The sequence below is a fragment of the Ovis aries genome, chromosome 9, assembly GCF_016772045.2.
Source record: "Ovis aries strain OAR_USU_Benz2616 breed Rambouillet chromosome 9, ARS-UI_Ramb_v3.0, whole genome shotgun sequence".
Taxonomy (NCBI): Eukaryota; Metazoa; Chordata; class Mammalia; order Artiodactyla; family Bovidae; genus Ovis; species Ovis aries.
The window spans coordinates 13,995,018-14,015,552 of NC_056062.1; the positions used below are offsets into that span (position 1 = coordinate 13,995,018).

A 20,535-nucleotide genomic window follows, 5' to 3' on the forward strand; every position below is an offset into this window, starting at 1 on the left:
CTCCCCTTCCCCAGCCAAGATCTGGAGACAAACCGAGCACCTGTCACCGTGTTGGTGGGGCGTGGCTGACTGCAGTCAGGGGCACTGTCCCATGTTCTCCCCTTTCCTGCTGTGGCTCAGGGCCACAAGTGTGGTCACACGGTGGCTTGCAGCCCGGCAACAGATGCACTGAACAGGACCCTCCCCGGCAGGACCACCGTGGGGACCGCCTCACTCCTGCAGCACCCCCAGCTGGGACCTGAGGTGCTCAGGCACCAGGCAGGCCCTGGATGCTGTGGACAGAAGTGACCCCAGGGCAACCCCCAAGCAGCCTTAAGCTAGAGAGAAAGCACTGGACGCTGAGCAGACAGGAGCCCGGATGACAGCATACGGCACGCTGGAGGCGTCTCAAGAGCTCTGTCCTCCAGAAGGGAAAAGGTTTGGTGCAGCCTCGCTGGCAGACCCTGGCTGAGGATGACAGATGGCCAGGCAGGTGGGAGACAGAACTTTATTGGAGGAAGTGATGGAGGTTGGGGTGTGAACCTGGGTGAGTCCCCCAGAGAGACCCGGAGAAGCTCTGGGACTCAAATGTGGCCAGGAGAGGGTGCTTTGGGGAAAAGGTAGGTGGAGAGCACTGGGGGCTTGGGCCCTGGAACCTGTCAGAGGAGGGGCAACCTAGGGACTGGGGGAGAGGCACGGGGCTGGGCGCCGGGGAGGTCCGCTTGAAGACCTGCAGGGCAGCTCAGGCGCGAGGTCCTGGGAGGAGGGGCAGGCAGCCCAGCGCCGAGAGGCAGACGGTCCCATAGGCTTGGGAGTAGCCCCCCAGCGCGGCCCGCGCGGCCCCCTGGGTCCCCTGCGCAGCCGAGGCCCCGAACATCCTCCGACCGGGCCGGGCAGCTCCGGGAGGTCTAGGAGGAACCTGCACACAGACGAGGATCGAGGACCGTGGAGGGAGCGCCCGGCGCGGGGAGGAGGGGAAGGAGGGGGCGGCGGGGCGGGGAGCGGGGCGCGCGGGCTCACCCGTGGCGCGCCGGGCGCGTTCGCACCGCGGCCTGGCTTCCGGTCACTCCGGATCAGGGCCCGGACGGCCACCTGGGCGGCGGCCTGCGAGATCAAGGAGGGCGCGGCCTCCCTCACCCTGGGCTTCACCTGGGGAGGAGCGAGTGGCAGCGTCACCGGAGCCCTCGTAAAGGAGCAGCGGGAGCGGTCCTGCCGCGCCCACACCACGACCTACCCACGAGGATGACGTCGCCCCGCCGGGCCTCGCCCCTCTCCCAGAACCTCCTGGGGGCGGAGGCTGGTGCAGGGGGGCTGAGTTCTGCTTGGGAGGGTCCTCGGCTCTGCCGGGGGCGTCTGTGGGGTCGGGAGACCAAACCCCGGGGTCAGGAGTCCGACGTTGCTGGCGGTTGGTGGCCCCACACATCGGCCGCCAGACCACGCACCGTGCACGGGGCCGTGGCCGGGGTTATTCCGAGGCCGGCGTCCGGGGTTCAACGCGGGCGAGTCCGAGGGCAGCTGGGCCTCTGGCTCGGGGGTCGGGGAGCCGCCCCCCAGACCCGTCTCCTTCGGGAAGCGGCCGTGGCCCCTGCGCTCCAAGATCATCTGCGAGAGCAGAGGGGCGCTCAGAGGGCCGTGGGAGTGGGGGCGGGGTCGCTGCGCAGCGGAGGCCTCTGGGCCCGAATGACTCGGGCGGCGTCTCGGAGCACCTGATGGAGGCGGCGGCGATACTCGGCGGCTGAGAGCTGGGCTCCTTCCTGCACCGGGAGCCGCACGTCCCCGCCCAGTGTCCACTCACGGGCCGGGCAGTGGAACCTGTGGGGAGCCAGCCAGGCGGGTGCTGGGGTGGTGGGGCCGGGCTGCCTCGGGAGAGCCCCTCGGAGCTTTACAGCCCAGCGCCACCCCCAGCCACTACCTCTGCACGTAGGGGTGTTGCAGGGCCTGGGCTGCGCTGAGCCGCTTGTGGGGGGCAAACACCAGGAGTCTCGAGAGGAGGTCCAGGGCATCTGGAGGAGTGTCGGGGGGCAGGAGGGCATCTAGTGTCTGCCTGGGCCTGCGGGAGGCCAGCTCGTCAGGGCCTCCAGGGTCTGGCCCCCATCCACATCTATGCCCCTTGCTAGGGTTTCAACTTCCACCCATCCCCTGGTTTTCTGCCCCCTGCATCACCCTCAGGCACTGGGGAAAGTCATCAGACCCCTGATCTCTGAGGTCGTTCTCCCAGCGCCAGCGGGGCCCACCCTGGTCTCCTCATTTCAGGCTGACCAACAGTTTCCCGGTTCCGGATCGTGGTCAGGAGGGCAGGGCCCACGGAGCTGACACTCGCTGGCCCTGAAGGCTGCAGGGAGCACGCTGGGGCCCCCTGAAGCCCCCGCACTCACCGGGACCCCAGGTGCTGCAGAACTGAGATGTTGCAACCAGAGCTGAGCGCCAGGAGGTCTGGGAGCAAGGGCAGAAGGCAGTGTGCTCAGGAGTCAGGAAGGTGGTCAGCCACTGCTTCTGGCCTGCGGAGCAACCGCCTCTGCAGGGCCTCGGCTCTCTGGCAGGGCTCAAACCCCGAAAACCAGGTCGCACACCACCACTAGTACACACACGTGCGCCTGTCCTTACACGCCTGCCTCCTCCACAGGCCGCGTGCTCTCGCGTGCACGCATGTACCCCCCACCTCCATGGGGAGCGCCTTGCCCTCTCCGCCAGAGCATACTGGGGAGAGAACAGGGCTCCCCACGCTGCCCTCACACCGCCACCCCCCAGGGAGGAAGGACCACTGCGGGCTGCCCCTCCAGCCGCCTCCACCCATCGCTTCTCTAGCGCCCTGTCCGGCCCCTGGCAGCACAGTGTGGAGCTGCCTGTCGCCCCTCCACAGAGCTCGTGCTGTTGTCCCGCCCCGGGTGGACCCTTGATGGGCACTGCCTGACCCTCGTGGGCCCCAGGTCCCTGGCAGAAACCCCCAGCAGCCCTCCCCTGGGCCCACCCTGCACAGCTTGCCCCCTCCAGGCTTGCCAAGGCCTCTGGACCCTGCTTATCCCACCTCCCTGCCATTCCCAGCCCCATCCCCTCCCCGCTGTCCTCCCATGCAGTCCTTGTCCATGAGGTGCCATCCCCCCACAGCTGTGTGCCAGCAGCTGCCTGCCCACACGCTCACCCTCCTTGGATGGTGGCAGGATGGCCTCCAGGATGAGCTCCAGCTGGTGGAGGGTGGACGTGCCAGGGAACAAGGGCCGCCCCCGCAGCATCTCCCCCAGAATGCAGCCCAGACTCCACATGTCCACCCCGGGGGTGTACCTGGTGCAGGGGGTGTGTGGAGCTGGAGGGGGAACTCTAGAGGCCGAGGCACAGGTGGGAGGAGGGACTACAAGTGGGTTCTGGGACTCACGGGGCAAGAAGGCTGAGGGCCCTGGCTGAGCAGGGGGGCACAGGGGCCCTGACCTTGCAGTGGGAGGTGGGGCAGGATGAGGGCAGGTCGCTCAGTGTTACCAGCTGGAAGACAGCAACATCTCTGGAGCCCGGTACCATCTCGTGGCCACATACTCCGTCAGGGCACGGCCCTCGGGCCCCTCAGGGAGGCCGCTGAGGGGGCGAGCCAGGCCAAAGTCACAGAGCTTCACCAAACAGCTGGCGTTCAGGAGAACATTGGATGGCTGGGGGTGAAAAGGCAGGCTGCGGGCTGACCAGGCTCGGGCTCGAGGACCTGGTGCACTGCTGCGGCACCGGCTGGGCACTGGAGCTCAGCAGACAGGTGTGGGTGGTACCTTCTGGTCCCGGTGGATGACCCGCCCTGAGTGAATGAACTTGGTGGCCCGCAGCAGCTGGTAGAAGATGTAGCGCTTGTGGATGTCCTTCAGCAGCGTGCCTTTGCAGATGACGGCATTCAGGTCGGTGTCTGGGGAGGCCTGCGGGTCAGGCTGGCGGGCCTTGGGAGGGTGGGCCAGGAGAGCCCACTCTGCGCCCCTGCAGGGACTCCTCAGCCCCCAGAGACCCGGGCCTCACCAGCACATGCTGGGCAGGAGCGAGGAGCGCTGCCCGGGAGCCCCTGCCCACCTCTCAAGCCTGCCTACCGTCTTTGTCAGCACAGCAAACAAAGTTTGTGGAATTGTTTTTATACTTTATTTCATGATGCCTTTGTTTTATCAAATGAGCAGGAAAAAAGGACACGTAGCTGCAAAACCTCGCAGAGGCAGGGGTCAAGGTATTCACCACCAGGCCTTGGGGGCTGACACTCTCCAGCTCCAAGGGACTCTGCCCAGGCTGAGCACACTGGCCACTTAGGGAAACACTGGGGTGTGGGTGGGCGGGGGCGGTCCTGGGCCTGGACAAAGGGGGACTGGTGTCTGAGGGAGGCCTCACTCACCCATAGACTCAAACACCAGGTAAATGTCCCTGTTGTTCTCTGCCGGGATCACATCCAGGAGGCGGACGATGTTGGGATGGTCCCCAAATTCCTGGGGAAAGAGCAGGGGGCTGTGCCCTGGGGGCCAGGGCCCAGGCTTCCCCTTCTTTGGAGAAACAGTACCTGGAGCAGCAGGTAGATGGCCTGGCCACTCACCTGGAGAAGCATGATTTCCCGGAACGTCCGCTGGAAGGAGACAGAAACACGAGTGTGGGTGTGGAGCAAGAAGGAAGCCCCTGTCCGGAGAGGATGCGAAGGGACAGACACTCAGTGCCCGCACACCTGCTGGACCCTGGGTTTGCAGGGGGCGGTGCTCTGAAAAATGCAGAAACCTGCTGTGATTGGGTTTCCAGTTGCACCTTTCTGACACAAGGCAGCGGGGGGCCACCCCCCAGCCCTGCCTCATCCTTTCCCACACCACTCGCTTCCCCACTCACTTACCTGGGCATCTGTCTTATCCTTGAAAGCATCAAAGATTTTCTTGATGGCCACGACCTCGCCAGTCCTCCGATCCACTGCCTTCCACACAATGCCATAGGCCTGAGGAGGACGGTGGTCAGCCTGCAGGGCACAGAGCCCCGCCAGACTGCCTCCTGCAGACACGAGCCTCCTCCTTCCCACTCTGCTTCCAGAAAGGGGAACCCCCAAAGCTGCAGGCCTCCAGAGGAGGCTGATGGGAAGCAATGGGGGTTAGAGGCAAGAGAGGGGCCTCTGGGGAGGAAAGGGAGGGAGCTCCTGGGTAAGTCCCTTCTCTGAAAGACTTTCACCTTTGCAGGCATCCTGATCCCACTCTCGTGTACCCCATCCAGCCTGTCCACAGATCCTGTTGGCTCCAACTTCAGAATTCATCAGAATCTGAAGACCTCCTCTCCCCTCTCCCCCTCCATCCTGCTCCGAGCCTCTCCCACCTCCAGCCCTATCACTGCCCTGACCTCTTAAATTCTCTCTCCCACTCACTCCCACACGGCATCCTCAGCCGAGCAGGCAGCCTGGCCTTGTAAAGTGGTGCCAAAGGCTGCTCCTCTCCCCGTGACACTCACAGCAGGAGCTGAAGTCCTTGCAGTTCCCCAGACCGTCCCCCTAGTCTCCCGTCCAGTTACATCAGCTCTGCTCCTTCCCACCAGCTCAGCATGTCCTTGCCCCAGGGCTTTTGCACGACTGCTCGCACTACCTGCAACTCTCTCTGCTCTGTGTCTCACACTTGCACACACCCTGTGATCCAATGTGACACATGTACTCTCACACAGTCCCACCTGCCCTCCCACGCCCACAGTCACAAACACACGCGGGCTCTCACGGGGCTCTGGCCAGCACTCCATGCCCATCTTACTCACTGGCTCAGGCCCTTCTTGGGCAGGCATCTGCCCGCCCTCGGTGCCTGTGTCACACTGTGGGCACCGGGAGAGGCAGCCGGGAGCCTGAGGCGGTGGTGGGGACAGCGGGGGCCGGGGGGCTCTAGGATCAGACCTGAGACCTTGGGGGGCCCAGCTCTCAGCTGCCTCCCAGAGCCACGGGACAAGTTCCCTGCGAGTAGGGCGCCCTGTTGTCGGAAACGGGACACACCTGCAGCTCATGGAGGAGGCAGGACCCCAGCGCAGGAGTACCTGCAGCGTGGACGGCCACAGTCCCCTGACTGGCCCTACCCACGTCCTGCAGGTCCCGCGGACCCCCGGGCGCCTCTCGAGCTCACCCCCTTTCCGAGCCGCCGCTTGAGCAGGTATCGCTGGGCGACGTGACGGTCCACCTCTGCGGTGCACATGTCGGCAAGCGGGAACCAGGAAGCCTCCAGACAACCGCGGGGCTCCAACTGTTGAACCCGGTTGCCTTGGGAACCGACGGAGCGCAGTCTGCCGTCCAAACCCCGCCCCATCCGGGGCCGCCGAGGAGCCCCTCCCCGCAGCCCCGCCTCGTGGCCCGCCCCCCGCCTCCCGCCCGGCCGAACCGGAAGAGGTGCCCCTCTCCGCCCCCTCGCCGCACCTGCGCCCAGGGAGCCTTCTGCCCACCCCAGGCCTTTGCACGTGCGGTGCCCATGGCCGGGCCTCCCTCTCTGCCTTTTTCCGGGCTTGCTAAGGCGGTACCAAAGGGTAAAGTGTTACTCGTAGCCCTCCTCTCCGGAGGTATCTGGGGGGCAGGGGCCGTGGCATCCCCAACGTGTAAAATGCTACAGCGACTTTGGGAAAATATTTGGTCGTTTCTTAAAATGTTTAACTTAAATTTAGCGTGACTCGGGCATCTTCCGGTGGTAGTCACCCAAGAGAAATAAAAACATGTGTCGAGTTACACACCCACGTACATAGCTTTATTTGTAACAGCCCCAAACTGTAAACAACTCGAATGTTGCTTCCAGCATTTGAAACAGGAATAGATAAACAAAAAGTGGTATAACCACACAGTGGAATATTACGCAGAAAAACAAAAAAGGACAACTATTGATACGCACGACGTGGATGAAGCTCAAAATCATTATGTTAATTAAAGAAGCCAGACCTTCTCTCAAAGAGAACTGTATGGTGCCATCTGTACGAAATTCTAGAGAACGCCAACTACAGATCTCTGATAGCCTTGTGGTAGAGTGGAGGGAGAGATGCACTGCAAGTGGTACAAGAAAACTTTAGGAGGTGATAGAAATTTCAAGCCTGGTGATGGTTTCAGACATTTAACCCATATGTCAAAACAGTTGAAACTGTACAATTCAAGTATGCACAGTTTATTATACTTCAGCTGTATCTCAATATAAAGTTGGAGGGGGAAGGGGATAAACATGAGAAAAAGAAACAAAAGAGATGAGAGACTTTTATTTTGGTTGTGAGGGAGGGACTGGACTGTCCATGCTCTTCACTGATGAAGAGTTAGGAAACTGGACAAGTATGTGAACCAAGTGCCTACAAACACTGGACAGCCAGCGCCGCAGGACGGTGCTCTCAACAAAACAGACCGGATGAGCGCCTCTTAGTTCTCTTGCTGAGCGCCATGTCAGGGCAAAGATGGAGAAATTTCCAAGAGTCTAAGCACAGAACAAGAGGGGTGGGGGTGGGAGGTAAGGTGAACAGTCCAGATTTCATATGGGCAGAGGACATCTTCAATGCTGAGCAGCCAGGGGGGACATCAGAACATTCAGGAGAAACCCCAGGCGGTTCATGGCCTCAGTGAAGCGACTGAACTAGCTCTCGACTAAAGGCTATTCTGCACCCATCATGAGTGTGGTGAGCAAGCCTCAAAGGGAACAAGATGACACAGGCTGTTTAGTTTAACAGGCTGCCAAGGATGTCAATACTCTTTAAAGGGAAACAGGAACAAAACAATACTCAGTAGCATAAAATTCACAATACCCAGCACCCAATAAATAGTTATTAGACTTACCCAATTAAAATTATGGACAGGGGCTTCCCTGGTGGCTTGGTGGTAAAGAATCTGCTTGCAAATGCAGGAGACATGGGTTTGATCCCTGGTCTGGGAAGATCCCACATGCCTTGGAGAAACCAAGTCTGAGTGCTACAACTAGTGAGCCCGAGCTCAGGGAGCCCAGGAACCGCAACTACTGAAGTGCTCCACAACAAAAGAACTCACTGCAGCGAGAAGCCAGTACACTGCAGCGAGAGAGTAGCCCCCGCTGTCTGCAACTAGAGAAAGCCCTCATGCAGCAATGAAGACCCAGCACAGTCAAAGACAGATAAATACAATTTAAACAAAACCAAACCAGAAAACTATGGACAAAGACTTGAATAGACCCATCTTCAAAGAAAATGTACCAATGGGCAGCACCACAGGGAAAGACGCTCAACACCATTAACTATCAGGGAAACGCAGTCATGACACGTGGGGTGACTGCAAAATGAAACAAAAGAAGTCTTGGCAAGGATGGAGAAAAATCAGAACTCTCATAAGGTGCTGGTGGGATGTAGAACAGTGCAGTTACTGTGGAAAACTGTTTGGCAATTCCTCAGTAAGTTAAAGATAGAATTCCCATATGATCCAGCAGTTCCACTTCTGGGTATAAGTGTGTGCCTGCATGCTCAGTTGCTCAGTCGTGTCCAATTCTTAGCTTGCCAGGCTCCTCTATCCATGGAATTTTCCAGGCAAGAACACCAGAGTGGGTTGCCATTTCCTACTGCAGGGGATCTTCCTGACCCAGGGATTGAACCAACCTCTCTTGCATCTCCTGCATTGGCAGGCAGATTCTTTACCATTGCACCACCTGAGAAACCTCTGAGTATATATCCAAAATAATTGAAAACAGATATTCAAACAAATACTTGTACATGAGTTTTTGCAACTAGTCACAAAAGCCAAAAGGTAGAAACAACCCAAATATCCAGCAACTGATGAATGGATAAAGAAAATTATATCTATACAGACAATGGAATATAATTCATCCATAAAAAGGATTTAAGTAATGGTATATGCTACAATGTGGAAACACAGCGCTAAGTGAAATGAGTCAGATACAAAAGGTCACATATTTAATGATTTTCACTTGAAGGAAATACTCAGAATATGTAACTCGATAAACACAGAAGGGCTTCCCTGGTGGCTCAGTTGGTAAAGAATCTGCCTGTAATGCAGGAGGTCTGGGTTTGATCCCTGGGTTGGGAAGATCCCCTGGAAAAAGGAATGGCAACCCACTCCAGTATTCTTGCTTGGAGAATTCCATGGACAGAAGAGTCTGTCAGGCTACAGTCGATGGGGTCAGAAAAGAGTTGGACATGACTGAGTATGGATGCACTTTTTAAAAGCTATTATAAATATGCTCCTGGATATAGAGAAAACATGAATATAGTAGAAAAAAAATGATCAGTGAATTCAAAGACACAGCTACCCAAACTGAAACCACCGAGGGGGAAAAAAAAAGATAGTGGGATAGTGTCAACCAAAAGGGGCATGCAATACATATGTTTGAGAAAGTAATGGCTGAAATTTTTGCAAATTTAAAGAAAAAATGCTAGATTCAGGAAATTAAATGAAGTCCAACTAGGAAAAACACAAAGAATTCATAACTAAATTGCTGAAAAGCAGTGATAGAGAAACAATTTTTAAAATAACCAAAGAAATTTACATACAGAGGAACAAAAAAATAAGCATGACTGTAGAGTTTTTATCCGAAAAAAAAAATTCAAGCCAGAAGAAAAAGCAATGACATCATTAATGTACTTAAAGGGGAACAAAGCCAATCTAGAGTTCTTGAACCAATCCCTACAAGTGCAGCATATAGAAAGCATGGTTTCCCTGGAGGCTCAAATGTTCTATTATATTAAAAATGTTTTCATATTATTGACATCTTATATTCAAGAAAGCGGATACAGATCATACAAAATAAAGATGCAATTCAAGAACTAAAAGAGGAATTACTAGTATCAGGAGTGAAAGACTATATTCCTACCAAATCCTGCAAGCATTGACCAGAAAATAAGGGTTTATTGTCAACAACCTCCCACCAAGACACTTGATAACTTAGATGAAATTGAAAATTCACTGAATGAGTGGGAATATTCCCCAGATATAATCAATAATAAACAAAGTGAAAAGCTCTGTGCCTACAAGGACAGAGAAGAGCAGGAAAAGAAGGACTGACAACCACCTGGACAGGCTGAAAGGGATGTGAGCTGGACTCACTGCAGAGGGTCTGAGGTGGGGAGTGGGGCCGTGAGCCGGGCAGGAGGCACAGCCAGGCATTCCCCAGCGGCAGGCAGCAGGAGCAGGTGGACGCAGGAGCCTAGTGAACTCACCAACAAGGCACCGCTGGCCCCTGGCTGGCAGCCCAGCCCCTGTTCTCCCTGCCTTCTTCCCTCCCTGCCTCCTCCCCGGAACCCGCACCAAAGGCCCTGCCGGTCTCCCACCAAGAACACAGCCATTAAGCAGAAGCAGCCCCAAATCAGTGAATTTCAGCAAAAAAGAATTCTGCAGCGTGAACTTCATTACATTCACTTAACTATTAAATCAGTTTTTCAGTGGTCATTTGACTCATCCACTTGCTCTTTTAAAATCTGCTATTATGTGTTTTCTCTTGGGGCCATTATTTCCACCCAGTCCATTTCCCCCTTGTTTAAATATCCTTGCAGGTATAAATTTTGTCAAGTTTTTATTTTCTCATAAGTGTCAGTTGACAGTTTTATTGCGTGCAGCTGTAGCTTCAGGTTTGTTCTGAGTGCATTATTGATTTAGGGTATTTATTATGCATTCAAGAAAAAGTGGACCATGCATTGAACTTTTAGCTGACCCATGGGGAAATCACGTGCAGTTTGGAGGGCCGCATCCAGGAAACCCACAGTTGGGGGGAGTGAGCACATGGCCAGTCAAACCCCTAGGTTGAGGTGATTTGGCCTGAAGTTCCTGCTTCATGGTCACCAGCCTCCCTAACACCCTGGAGACCAGACTCATGGGGAGCCCGCCTCCCGGACGGCAGAGTGTCACAGTCCGTGTGGGCCCTGCCCCTCCCTGTGAGTCACAGTCCAGGTTCAGGGCCCCACCCTTCCTGCCCCTCAGTGTCCAGGTCTGAATAGATATCAGCTCGTCCCCATCCACATTCTGGTGGAGCCCACCGCCCATCCTGTCCCCGGAGCAGCCCTGAGCCTGCAGCAGGAGGACCTGCTGTGCTCCCCAGCACCTGGGGCTCCAAACTGGGCTCTCCTCTCCCGCTCCCAGCAAGGGCTATGGACCCAGGCAGCTGCCTGGGCCTGTCCTAGGAGGGCACCTTTGGGTTGTAAATGGACTTGTCTCTAGATCATGTGTCCAGACTCAAACAGGGGACACTCCTCCTGACTGTCTCTCAGGCATGTCTCTAAACCAGCCTGTGGAGGTGGGTGCTGGCATTGCCATCGGAGCCTGCGCGGGGCTCTGGACTTCGGGCATCCTTCTGTTTGTCATCCTCTTCCTCACAAACAGAGGTAGGTGAGCACCCCTGGGGGTGGTGCGCAGACCAACCTGGATCATACCCCAAGCCCCAGCTCCCTGGGCTGGCCACTCAGCGGGGACCAAGGACAAAGCCACAGGCCCTGGGCTCCAATGAGGCCTCTCCCCAAAGCTGTGACCCACTGACCCTGAGCAGGTCAGGGCCCTGGGTCACCACAGCAGCATCGCCACAGGGCCCCGACCCGCCCTTGCATGCTCCGTACACACGTGTGCACACCCAGGGCTCCTGCCGGCTCCCGCCGTGTGGCTCCTGGGAATTGGGTGAGGTGCAGCGTTGTCCCTCACGGCTCCGTATGTCTGCGGAAAGGCACTTCCTTCAGGGGCAGCCGCGGCTGTGGGAGCTGACCCACATCGTGGTCTGGATCTTGTCCTTCCAGCTGGGGCTGACCGTGAGCCTGGTGTGGGTCTGGCACCGGTTCCAAGGTGCTTGGCTGTCGGGGGAGGCCGCTTGAGGAAGGGTCCTGAGTGGCAAGCCCAGGGCCAGCTCAGGTTGGGGGTGGGGCAGGGCAGGGCGGCAGGCAGCCCCAAAAGGGGATCTACAGAAGAGGACAGACTTGGGGGCCTGCCCAGGACGAGAGAACAGCCAGGTCCGGGGTCTCCAGGGCTTGACCTCAGCCAGAGGATGCACTGTATAGACAGGCTCTCTGGGATCTCTCTCGCGGTCCTGCCCATCCTCCCCTTCACCATGGTGACTGCCATCAGTACTGTGCTTCTGCTCAAGGGACAAGGTACCGGGGTGGGGCTGGGGCATCCCTCCTGCCAGGCCCCCTTAGTCTGACCTCTGCCAGAGAGGCAGTGCACACAGTGGGAAGAGCCCACTAAGGCCCAAGTCACAGACCCAGTGTTTTCAGGAGTCCTCACTCTGTGCCTCAGTTTTTCCATCTGTGAAATGGGAGCAGGAAGTGCTTACCCGTGGGTCAGACACACAGCCCAAGCCCGTTGGTACTCCAGAGAAGGGGCGCTCACCCCAGTTCTCTAGAGCCAGGAGGGAGGGCTCCAAGGCAGAAGGAACAGCAAGCCAGGTCAGGAAGGTGTGCCCTCTGGTGGCCTGGCCGGGTAGGGGCAGGGGCTCAGCGAAAAGAGCGGTATCCTAGGAACAAGCCGGAAGAGACACTGTGCTGCGGCCTTCAGGGTCCAGGGCGGGCTCTGGGAGAGCCCGCCGGGACGAGGGTAGGGGAGCGGCCTTGGAAGTTGAGCAGACTGCCAGCGCCCCTTCCACCAGTGTCTTTCCAGCTCAGGGTCCCAGTTAAGAGGTGAGTGACCCCTCCAGATGCTCCCCAGCCTGGGTCTTGGCTCCTGGAAGGACAGAAACCCCACGCCATCACGAAGGGAGGGGAGATGGATCAGGACTAACACTTGGCTTTGAATCTGGGCCCTTGGAGGTGAGTTCCGTTTCCAGTGGGCGGCGGGGTACCTGAACCCTAGATACCCCTTTCTCAGCACAATTAGAGAAAGCCCCCTGAGGTCTGCAGTGAGGGCGTCTCAGCCCCGCCTCCAGGCCCGGCACGCCCCTCTTCCCCGGGAGAGTGGCCGCTCCTGGGAACACCCACGGGCCCCGTGGCCTTCGGCGCGGAGCGAGCCCGAGGAAGCCAAGGAGACAATTCTGACCCTAATTGCCGCGGGGCAGAGGCGAGATCCAGTCCGGGCTGCCGGCTCAGCGGCCAGAGCCGAGGTGGACGCTTCCGGCTGGGAGGGGGCGGACCTGGCGGGTGGGGCGGAGCGGGAGGGAGCCGATCCCGGATTGGGCGGGCTTTGCCCGAGATCGCCGCAGGACCCGGTCGGGGGCCGGAGTCGGGGGGCGGGGTGCGGGTGGGGGGGGTGCCCTGGGGCTCCGCCTTCGAGGCCGTCGGGATTGCGTCATCGGGAATTGCAGCGCCTGCGAGAAGCGAGTCTCCAGGAACCCTGAGAATCAGCAAGAGGAAACGCTCGCCACCCCTCTTCGGGAAAGAGGCGTTTATGAGCTTTAACGCGACGACAAATCGCCGAGAAACCTGCGAGGCCCGGACGACATTAAAACGTCTACTCATCGGGTGCTTCACTTCGAAACAGAAATTAAAAGGCCAAGGTCTACCTAGACACTCCCGCGCAGATGTGTGCGGGGCAGGAGCCCGGGAGGGAGGACGGTGCGGCGTGTCCTGGGAGGGCAAGGGATCCTAGACCGCGGAGGACCGGCCCATCTGTTTCAGTTCAGTTCAGTTCACTTGCTCAGTCGTGTCCGACTCTTTGTGACCCCATGGACTGCAGCACGCCAGGCTTCCTTGTCCATTACCAACTCCCGGAGCTTACTCAAACTCATGTCCATTGAGTTGGTGATGCCAACCAACCATCCATCCTCTGTTGTCCCCTTCTCCTCCTACCTTCAATCTTTCCCAGCGTCGGGATCTTTTCCAATGAATCAGTTCTTCGCATCAGATGGCCAGGGTACTGGAGTTTCAGCTTCAGCATCAGTCCTTACAATGAATATTCAAGACTGATCGCCTTTAGGAGGGACTGGTTGGATCTCCTTGCAGTCCAAGGGACTCTCAAGAGTCTTCTCCAACACCACAGTTCAAAAGCATCAATTCTTTGCATTCAGCTTTCTTTATAGTCCAACTCTCACATCCATACATGACTGGAAAAAGCATACCTTTGACTATACAGGCCTTTGTCAGCAAAGTGGTGTCTCTGCTTTTTGATATGCTGTTTAGGTTGGTCATAGCTTTTCTTCCAAGGAGTAAGCATCTTTTAATTTCATGGCTGCAGTCATCATCTGCAGTTATTTTTGGAGCCCCCCAAAAGATAAAGCCTATCATTGTTTCCATTGTTTCCCCACTTATTTGCCATGAAGTGATGGGGCTGGATGCCATGATCTGCGTTTTCTGAATGTGGAGTTTTAAGCCAGCCTTTTCACTCTCCTCTTTCACTTTCACCAAGAAGTTCTTTAGTTCTTCCTCGCTTTCTGCCATAAGGGTGGTGTCATCTGCATATCTGAGGTTATTGATATTTCTCCCAGCAATCTTGATTCCAGCTTGTGCTTCATCCAGCCCAGCGTTTTGCATGATGCCCTCTGCATAGAAGTTAAATAAGCCGGGTGACAATATACAGCCCTGATGTACTCCTTCCGCTGTTTGGAACCAGTCCGTTTTTCCATGTCCAGTTCTAACTGCTGCTTCTTGACCTGCATACAGATTTCCCAGGAGGCAGGTAAGGTGGTCTGGTATTCCCATCTTTTGAAGAATTTTCCACAGTTTGTTATGATCCACACAGTCAAAGGCTTTGGCTTAGTCAATAAAGCAGAAATAGATGTTTTTTCTGGAACCCTCTTGCTTTTATGATGATCCAACAGATGTTGGCAATTTGATCGCTGTTTCCTCTGCCTTTTCTAAATCCAGCTTGAACATGTGGAAGGTCTCTTTTCACGTACTGTCGAAGCCTGATTTGGAGAATTCTGAGCATTACTTTGCTAGCATGTGAAATGACTGCAAGTGTGTGGTAGTTTGAAAATTCTTTGTCATTGCCTTTCTTTGGGATTGGAATGAAAACTGACCTTTTCCAGTCCTGTGGGCACTGCTGAGTTTTCCAAATTTGCTGGCATATTGAGTGCAGCACTTTCACAGCATCATCTCTGCATACTTGAAATAGCTCAACTGGCATTCCATCACCACTAGCTTTGTTCAGAGCGATGCTTCCTAAGGCCCACTTGACTTTGCATTCCAGGATGTCTGGCTCTAGGTGAATGATCACACCATCGTGATTATCTGGGTCGTGAAGCTCTTTTTTGTACAGTTCTTCTGTGTATTCTTGTCACCTCTTCTTAATATCTTCTGCTTCTGTTAGATCCATACCATTTCTGTCCTTTGTTGTGCCCATCTTTGCATGAAATGTTCCCTTGGTATCTCTAATTTTCTTGAAGAAATCTCTAGTCTTTCCCGACCTATTGTTTCCCCCTATTTCTTTGCACTGATCACTGAGGAAGGCTTTCTTATTTCTCCTTGCTATTCTTTGGAAGTCTGCATTCAGATGGATATATCTTTCCTTTTCTCCTTTGCCTTTCACTTCTCTTCTTTTCTCAGCTATTTATAAGTCTTCCTTAGACAACCATTTTTCCTTTGTGCATTTCTTTTTCTTGGGGATGGTCTTGATCACTGCCTCCTATACAATGTCACGAACCTCCATCCATAGTTCTTCAGACACTTTATCAGATCTAATCCCTTGAATCTATTGGTCACTTCCACTGTATAATTGTAAGGGATTTGATTTAGGTCATAGCTGATTGGTCTAGTGGTTTTCCCAACTTTGTTCAACTTAAGTCTGAATTTAGCAATAAGGAGTTCATGATCTGAGCCACAGTCAGCTCCTGGTCTTGTTTTTGCTGACTGTATAGAGCTTCTTCTTTGGCTACAAAGAATATAATCAGTCTGATTTCGGTATTGACCATCTGGTGATATCCATCTGTAGAGTCTTCTCTTGTGTTGTTGAAGAGGGTGTTTGCTATGACCAGTGTGTTCTCTTGGCAAAACTGTTAGCCTTTGCCCTGCTTCATTCTGTACTGCAAGGCAAAACTTGCCTGTTACCCCAGGTATCTCTTTACTTCTTACTTTTGCATCCTAGTCTCCTATGAAGAAAAGGACATCTTTTGGGGGTATTAGTTCTAGAAGCGCTTGTAGGTCTTCATAGAACCGATCAACTTCAGCTTCTTCAGCATTAATGGTTGGGGCATAGACTTGGATTGCTGTAATATTGAATGGTTTGCCTTGGACACAAACAAAGATCATTCTGTCATTTTTGAGATTGCACCCAAGTACTGCATTTTGGATTCTTTTGTTGACTATGAGGGCTACTTCATTTCTTCTAAGTGATTCCTGCCCACAGTAGTAGATATAATGGTCATCTGAGTTAAATTCACCCATTCCAGTCCATTTTAGTTCACTGATTCCTAAAATGTCAGTCTTCACTCTTGCCATCTCCTGTTTGACCACTTCCAATTTACCTTGATTCGTGGACCTAACATTCCAGGGTCCTATGCAACATTGCTCTTTACAGCATCAGACTTTACTTCCATCACCAGTCACATCCACAACTGGGCATTGTTTTCTTTTTGGTTCCATCTCTTCTTTCTGGAGTTATTTCTCCACTCTTCTCCAGTAGCATACCTACTATCCTGAGGAGTTTATCGTTCAGTGTTTTATCATTTTGCCTTTTCATTACTGTTCATGGGGTCCTCAAGGCGAGAATACTGAAGTGGTTTGCCATTCCCTTCTCCAGAGGACCATGTTTTGTCAGAACTCCCCACCATGACCTGTCTGTCTTGGGTGGCCCTACACAGCATGGCTCATAGTTTCATTGAGTTAGACAAGGTTTGGTCCATGTGCTCTGCAGTCTGTCTTGCCATCAGTCAAATGGTGACTGTGGCCCCAGGCAAGGCCCCAGGGTGATGCGATAGAGAGCGTTGGTGGCTGCCTCTGGAGGTAGAGAGACCCTGGTCAGGAATGCCAGGCTTGGAGGCGAAGGGGTACCAAATGGGCATGGTGAAGCCCCCACTGCAGAGTCATGGCTGATTCTTACCCTGGTCTACTTAGGTTTTCCCCAGTTTTCTGTAAGAAGCCCAGATCATTTAAGGCCAACACTAAGATGCTGTTTTAGGAGTTTACGAGTCAGTATTTCTTTAAAATTTTTTAACGTGAAGATAATGGAAATTCTGCATTGTTAAAAGTTTAGCACTTTATTTTAACTTATAAAATACATTTTTATAAGGAGGACAATGCTTCAAGTGTGTTCCTAATTTTAAGAAGCTCTGCCCCACCTTTGGTGCACATGTAACTAACTAGAGCAAGTCCAGCCATTGGAGCAAAGTGCTGGGCTCTGAAGTCAATCTCCTAAGGCTTGTTGAAGGCAAGCCTTCCTACACATGTGGTTTCCTAAACTGTGCTCCTCACAACATTACAAGTCATCAATTCTTGAACCTGTCCCTATGGTAGCCTATGTGGACACAGGGGTACAGAAACCCAACTATGTGAAGGCAGGGCAGAAATGGGTAGAGATTTAAGTTACCTGTCAAAAGCATCAGACAGGATGGGAAGCCTGTCCAGCCACTCCGGCCGGCTGGGAAGACCAAGGGCAGGTTGGTGGGTTGAGCTGAACAGATGCCTCATGGGCCTGCTGAGGAGAGGAAATCCCAGAGAAAAGCTCTCCTGACCAGGGGATGGCCTCCGTATGGGGTTGGCCTTCCCAGCAGTCCTAACTCCTAGAGGGCTCCAGAGAGGGGAGGAAGGAATCATGAACTGCTTCGAGGAAAACTGGGTCTCGGAGTGATGAAAAGTTGTGAGGAACCGTTCTGTACTGACAGGATACACGGAGATTTCGTGTGTGGCAGGGTGCGGTGGGGGAGGCCAAGAACTTGGCGAAACCCTCCTCATATGGCGGCCACTGGCGCAGGGGCTGCAAAAGGGTTGTCTGGACGTGGAGAGTGGGGTCTACTCCGGCTGCTGCTGGGTCTGCTAGATTCAGAAGCAAGCCCAGTGTAGTCCTCCGGGGAAAGCCGAAGTCCTGCCCGTCTGGACTCCGATCTCTGCAGGGCAGGCACACGGGCCATCACGCACCAACTTCGAGTGAGGGAGCTGGGGGCAATGGAGAAAGCGGGGCGGTGGCGGCGGAGGGTGGGAGGTGCTGCGCAAGCAACACGACTGGAGTTGGGGAGGGCGACTAAGTTCTGTTTCCATGGAGACAGTTCCGGCTGACCGACAACACTATTAAGGGTGGAGGAACCCCGACTGACAGCCAAGGTCCGGAAGGAGCCCACTAGTAAAGGCTGGCGACAATACCCTGACCCCTGATGACCCCAAACTCCTGATTCTGCCTCCCGCAGCTTCGTGACGCTGAGACGCGTCCAACCTCGCCAGAACATTCGGGCTTGGGGTAGGGGCAGGGCTGAGTTAGAGGAGCGGGCTGGGGGCCCAGACTCATGGCGCCCAAGAAGAAGCGCGGACAGGGCGCCGGGCGCCGGGGGGGCGCGGCGGGAGAGGGCGCCGAGCCACCGCTGTCGGAGCGCGCTCAGTACCTGCAGCGTGAGCACAAGCTGCTCTCTGAGGAACTGGACGCCTGTAAGCAGCGCGTCGACCAAGTGCTGCAGGAGAACGACTTCCTGGACAGCGAGGCGCCGCGCCTGCGCGAGGAGAACCGGCTCTACGCGAGCTACGCGAGCACGCGCGCGCAGCGCAGCGCCAACGCCATCGTTAGGCTGGAAGAGCAGAACCGCGTGAACCTTTCGCAGATCCACTGGGAGCGCGCAGAGCTGGCGTCGATCTACCGCGGGCGTGAGGACGGGGTGCGCGCTCAGCTGCTGGAGATGGAGGCGCGCGCGGCGCGGATGGCGCAGCAGGTGCAGGAGCTGCAGCCCTACAAGGCCAGTGCGCGCGCGCCCACGGGCGGGCCGGGCGGGGGCCGGGCGAGGTGGGTGCGTGCCGCGGACCGGCGCTGACCCGCGCCCTGGCCGCAGGAGCTGCAGCTGGAGCAGCTGGCCCGGATCCGGGCGCTGGAGCGCGAGCTGCTGCATATGCGTGTGGAGCACACGCAGCTGCTCCACCGCGTGAAGCGGCGCTTCCTGGAGGACAAGGCAGCGTTTGAGCGCGAGGCGCGCCAGCGCGTGCAGTCGCTGGCGCGGCGCGCGGAGCGGGAGGCGGCGCGCGCGCTGTTGGCACACACCCAGGCCATCAGAGTGGACAATGGTCGCCTGCGGCAGGAGCTGCTGCGGCTGCTCCGCCGGGCCCAGGTGTTGCAGGACACACGGCGCCAGTTGCTGGAGCAGCGCGAGCAGCTGCGGCGCGAGCATGAGGACACGCGCGACCTGGCGCGCGTGCACGGCTGGCTGCGCCGAGGCCCCGAGGGCCCGCCGCTTTGGGAACCATCGCCGGCTGCTTCTGACCCCGAGTCTTTTCCCTCCAAGACCTCGCTGAGCGCGACCTTCCGGGTCCCATCAGTCTCAGCCTCCCAGAACCCGTCTCAGGTCTTATGCCGCGCGGATTCTTGGACCCCGTCCCTGCCCTCGAAGGTCTCAGTTCCCAGGGTCCCGTCACTGGTCCCATCGCGTGTTGGCTCCAGGGTCCTGTCTCTGGCCCCTTCGAAGGCCAGTTTACGAGTCCCATCCCACGACCCATCGCACGTGGGCTCCAGGGTCCAGTCCTTGTCCGTGTCGCGCCCAGGCTCCCGAGGCCCATCCCTGATCCCGTACGGCCCGGGCTCCGGGGTCGCGTCCTTGACACCGTCCCGACCGGACTCTCGATTCTCTTCGCGGACCTCACTGCGTGCCGCCTCACAGAACATCATCCTCTCTGGGAAGCTCGTCCCCAGGTCGGGCTCTTATCCTCTCCCAGTCGAAGGAGACGGCGACCGTTATGCTGCAGATGAAGCCGCCTCCGGGAGAGCCTGAACCTACCTCGAGGAGGGCTAGTGAGGCCAGGTGGTGGCGGGGAAAGGGGCTGTCCAGGAGGCGGGTTTGGTGAGTGGATTATGAATAAAGGCGTGACTCCCTCCACCACTCTCCGCTCTGACACCGCCTGCTTCGCTCTCCAGCGTTTCTGGCCAGCGCAGGGGCCACTCATTATGGCTTCCAGTTTCCAACCTGCAAGGCTGGTCGTTCTCTACCGGGACTCCACAGCTGGTTGCACTGGCAGGGGCAGAGGGAGACGACCACGCCACCGTCCTGCCCACAGGGCTGATAGTCTGGTGGCAGACATGGACATCGGGGGCATGGACAGGTAGTATGAGAGCAGGAAGGGAGTCTGGCAGGCCGGGGAGACGCTGGTGGAGGATCTCAGGCCCTTAGGAGCCATCGGAGGGCCTGGGCTTTGTTCAGGTGCCAAAGGGAGTCACGGAAGTTTTTATGTTTAACCTACTGAGTTTTTTGTTTCTTGCCCCGCTGGGCGGCTTTTGGAATCTCAGTTCTCCGACCAGGGATTCAACATTGAACCTGGGCCCCAACAGCGCCCAGTCCTAACCACTGGGGAATTCCGGGGATAATTTTTAATTTTAATTTCGCTGTCAGACCCAGTGCGTGGAGGCCAGTTAGTACGGTGTCCATCACGTGTGGTTTGCGTTCCTCGAGGCTGTATCAGGTAGGTAAGCGTGGGGGAGACCAGGCCCTACGCACCCTCAGCCCTGGCAGAAGGGGTAGGGATTTCAAGCCAAGCGCAGAGCGAGGTTTCACGGGGTCGGAAGAACGGACTGGCAACGTGGCCTCAGCGAGAGCAGCCAGAGGGCGCCTGGGCGTGGAGAACCCCTAGGGGCTCCCG

General features: G+C 56.2%; 2 protein-coding genes across 5 annotated transcripts; one reads left to right on the forward strand and one right to left on the reverse strand.

Moving 5' to 3' along the window:
* Positions 1-473: 473 nt before the first annotated feature.
* On the reverse strand, positions 474-6,172 carry MAPK15 (mitogen-activated protein kinase 15). Of its 4 annotated transcripts, none has more exons than XM_042253959.1 (15): positions 6,054-6,172; positions 4,805-4,903; positions 4,646-4,678; positions 4,520-4,549; positions 4,325-4,415; positions 3,726-3,826; positions 3,451-3,614; positions 3,119-3,258; positions 2,355-2,412; positions 1,892-2,029; positions 1,686-1,791; positions 1,422-1,581; positions 1,214-1,332; positions 1,000-1,128; positions 474-898 (listed from the first exon to the last, which is right to left on the reverse strand). In XM_042253959.1, exons 1-15 carry the CDS (start codon positions 6,120-6,122, stop codon positions 722-724), a joined length of 1,614 nt encoding a protein of 537 aa, XP_042109893.1. In that variant the 5' UTR covers positions 6,123-6,172; the 3' UTR covers positions 474-721. The 4 variants fall into 4 exon arrangements, with proteins under 4 accessions (XP_042109893.1, XP_042109892.1, XP_027829252.2 ...); XM_042253958.1 differs by having other exon boundaries at positions 3,726-3,856; XM_027973451.2 differs by lacking the exon at positions 4,646-4,678 and having other exon boundaries at positions 3,726-3,856.
* Positions 6,173-12,381: 6,209 nt separating this feature from the next.
* On the forward strand, positions 12,382-19,781 carry CCDC166 (coiled-coil domain containing 166). The gene is made up of 2 exons (XM_060393657.1): positions 12,382-18,650; positions 18,744-19,781. The coding sequence occupies exons 1-2, from the start codon at positions 18,210-18,212 to the stop codon at positions 19,671-19,673; spliced, it is 1,371 nt and encodes a 456-aa protein (XP_060249640.1). The 5' UTR covers positions 12,382-18,209; the 3' UTR covers positions 19,674-19,781.
* Positions 19,782-20,535: the final 754 nt, after the last annotated feature.

What these genes read in the sequence shown, in the direction of transcription:
- MAPK15 (XM_042253958.1), bottom strand. Translation starts at nt 6,122, where the DNA reads ATGTGCACCGCAGAGGTGGACCGTCACGTCGCCCAGCGATACCTGCTC. An exon ending in GGGAAATCATGCTTCTCCAG is followed by an intron (nt 4,416 to 4,519) that starts GTGAGTGGCCAG and finishes CTCTTTCCCCAG; the next exon opens with GAATTTGGGGACCATCCCAA. An exon ending in ATCGCCGCCGCCTCCATCAG is followed by an intron (nt 1,582 to 1,685) that starts GTGCTCCGAGAC and finishes CTGCTCTCGCAG; the next exon opens with ATGATCTTGGAGCGCAGGGG.
- CCDC166 (XM_060393657.1), top strand. Translation starts at nt 18,210, where the DNA reads ATGGCGCCCAAGAAGAAGCGCGGACAGGGCGCCGGGCGCCGGGGGGGC. An exon ending in AGGAGCTGCAGCCCTACAAG is followed by an intron (nt 18,651 to 18,743) that starts GCCAGTGCGCGC and finishes CCCTGGCCGCAG; the next exon opens with GAGCTGCAGCTGGAGCAGCT.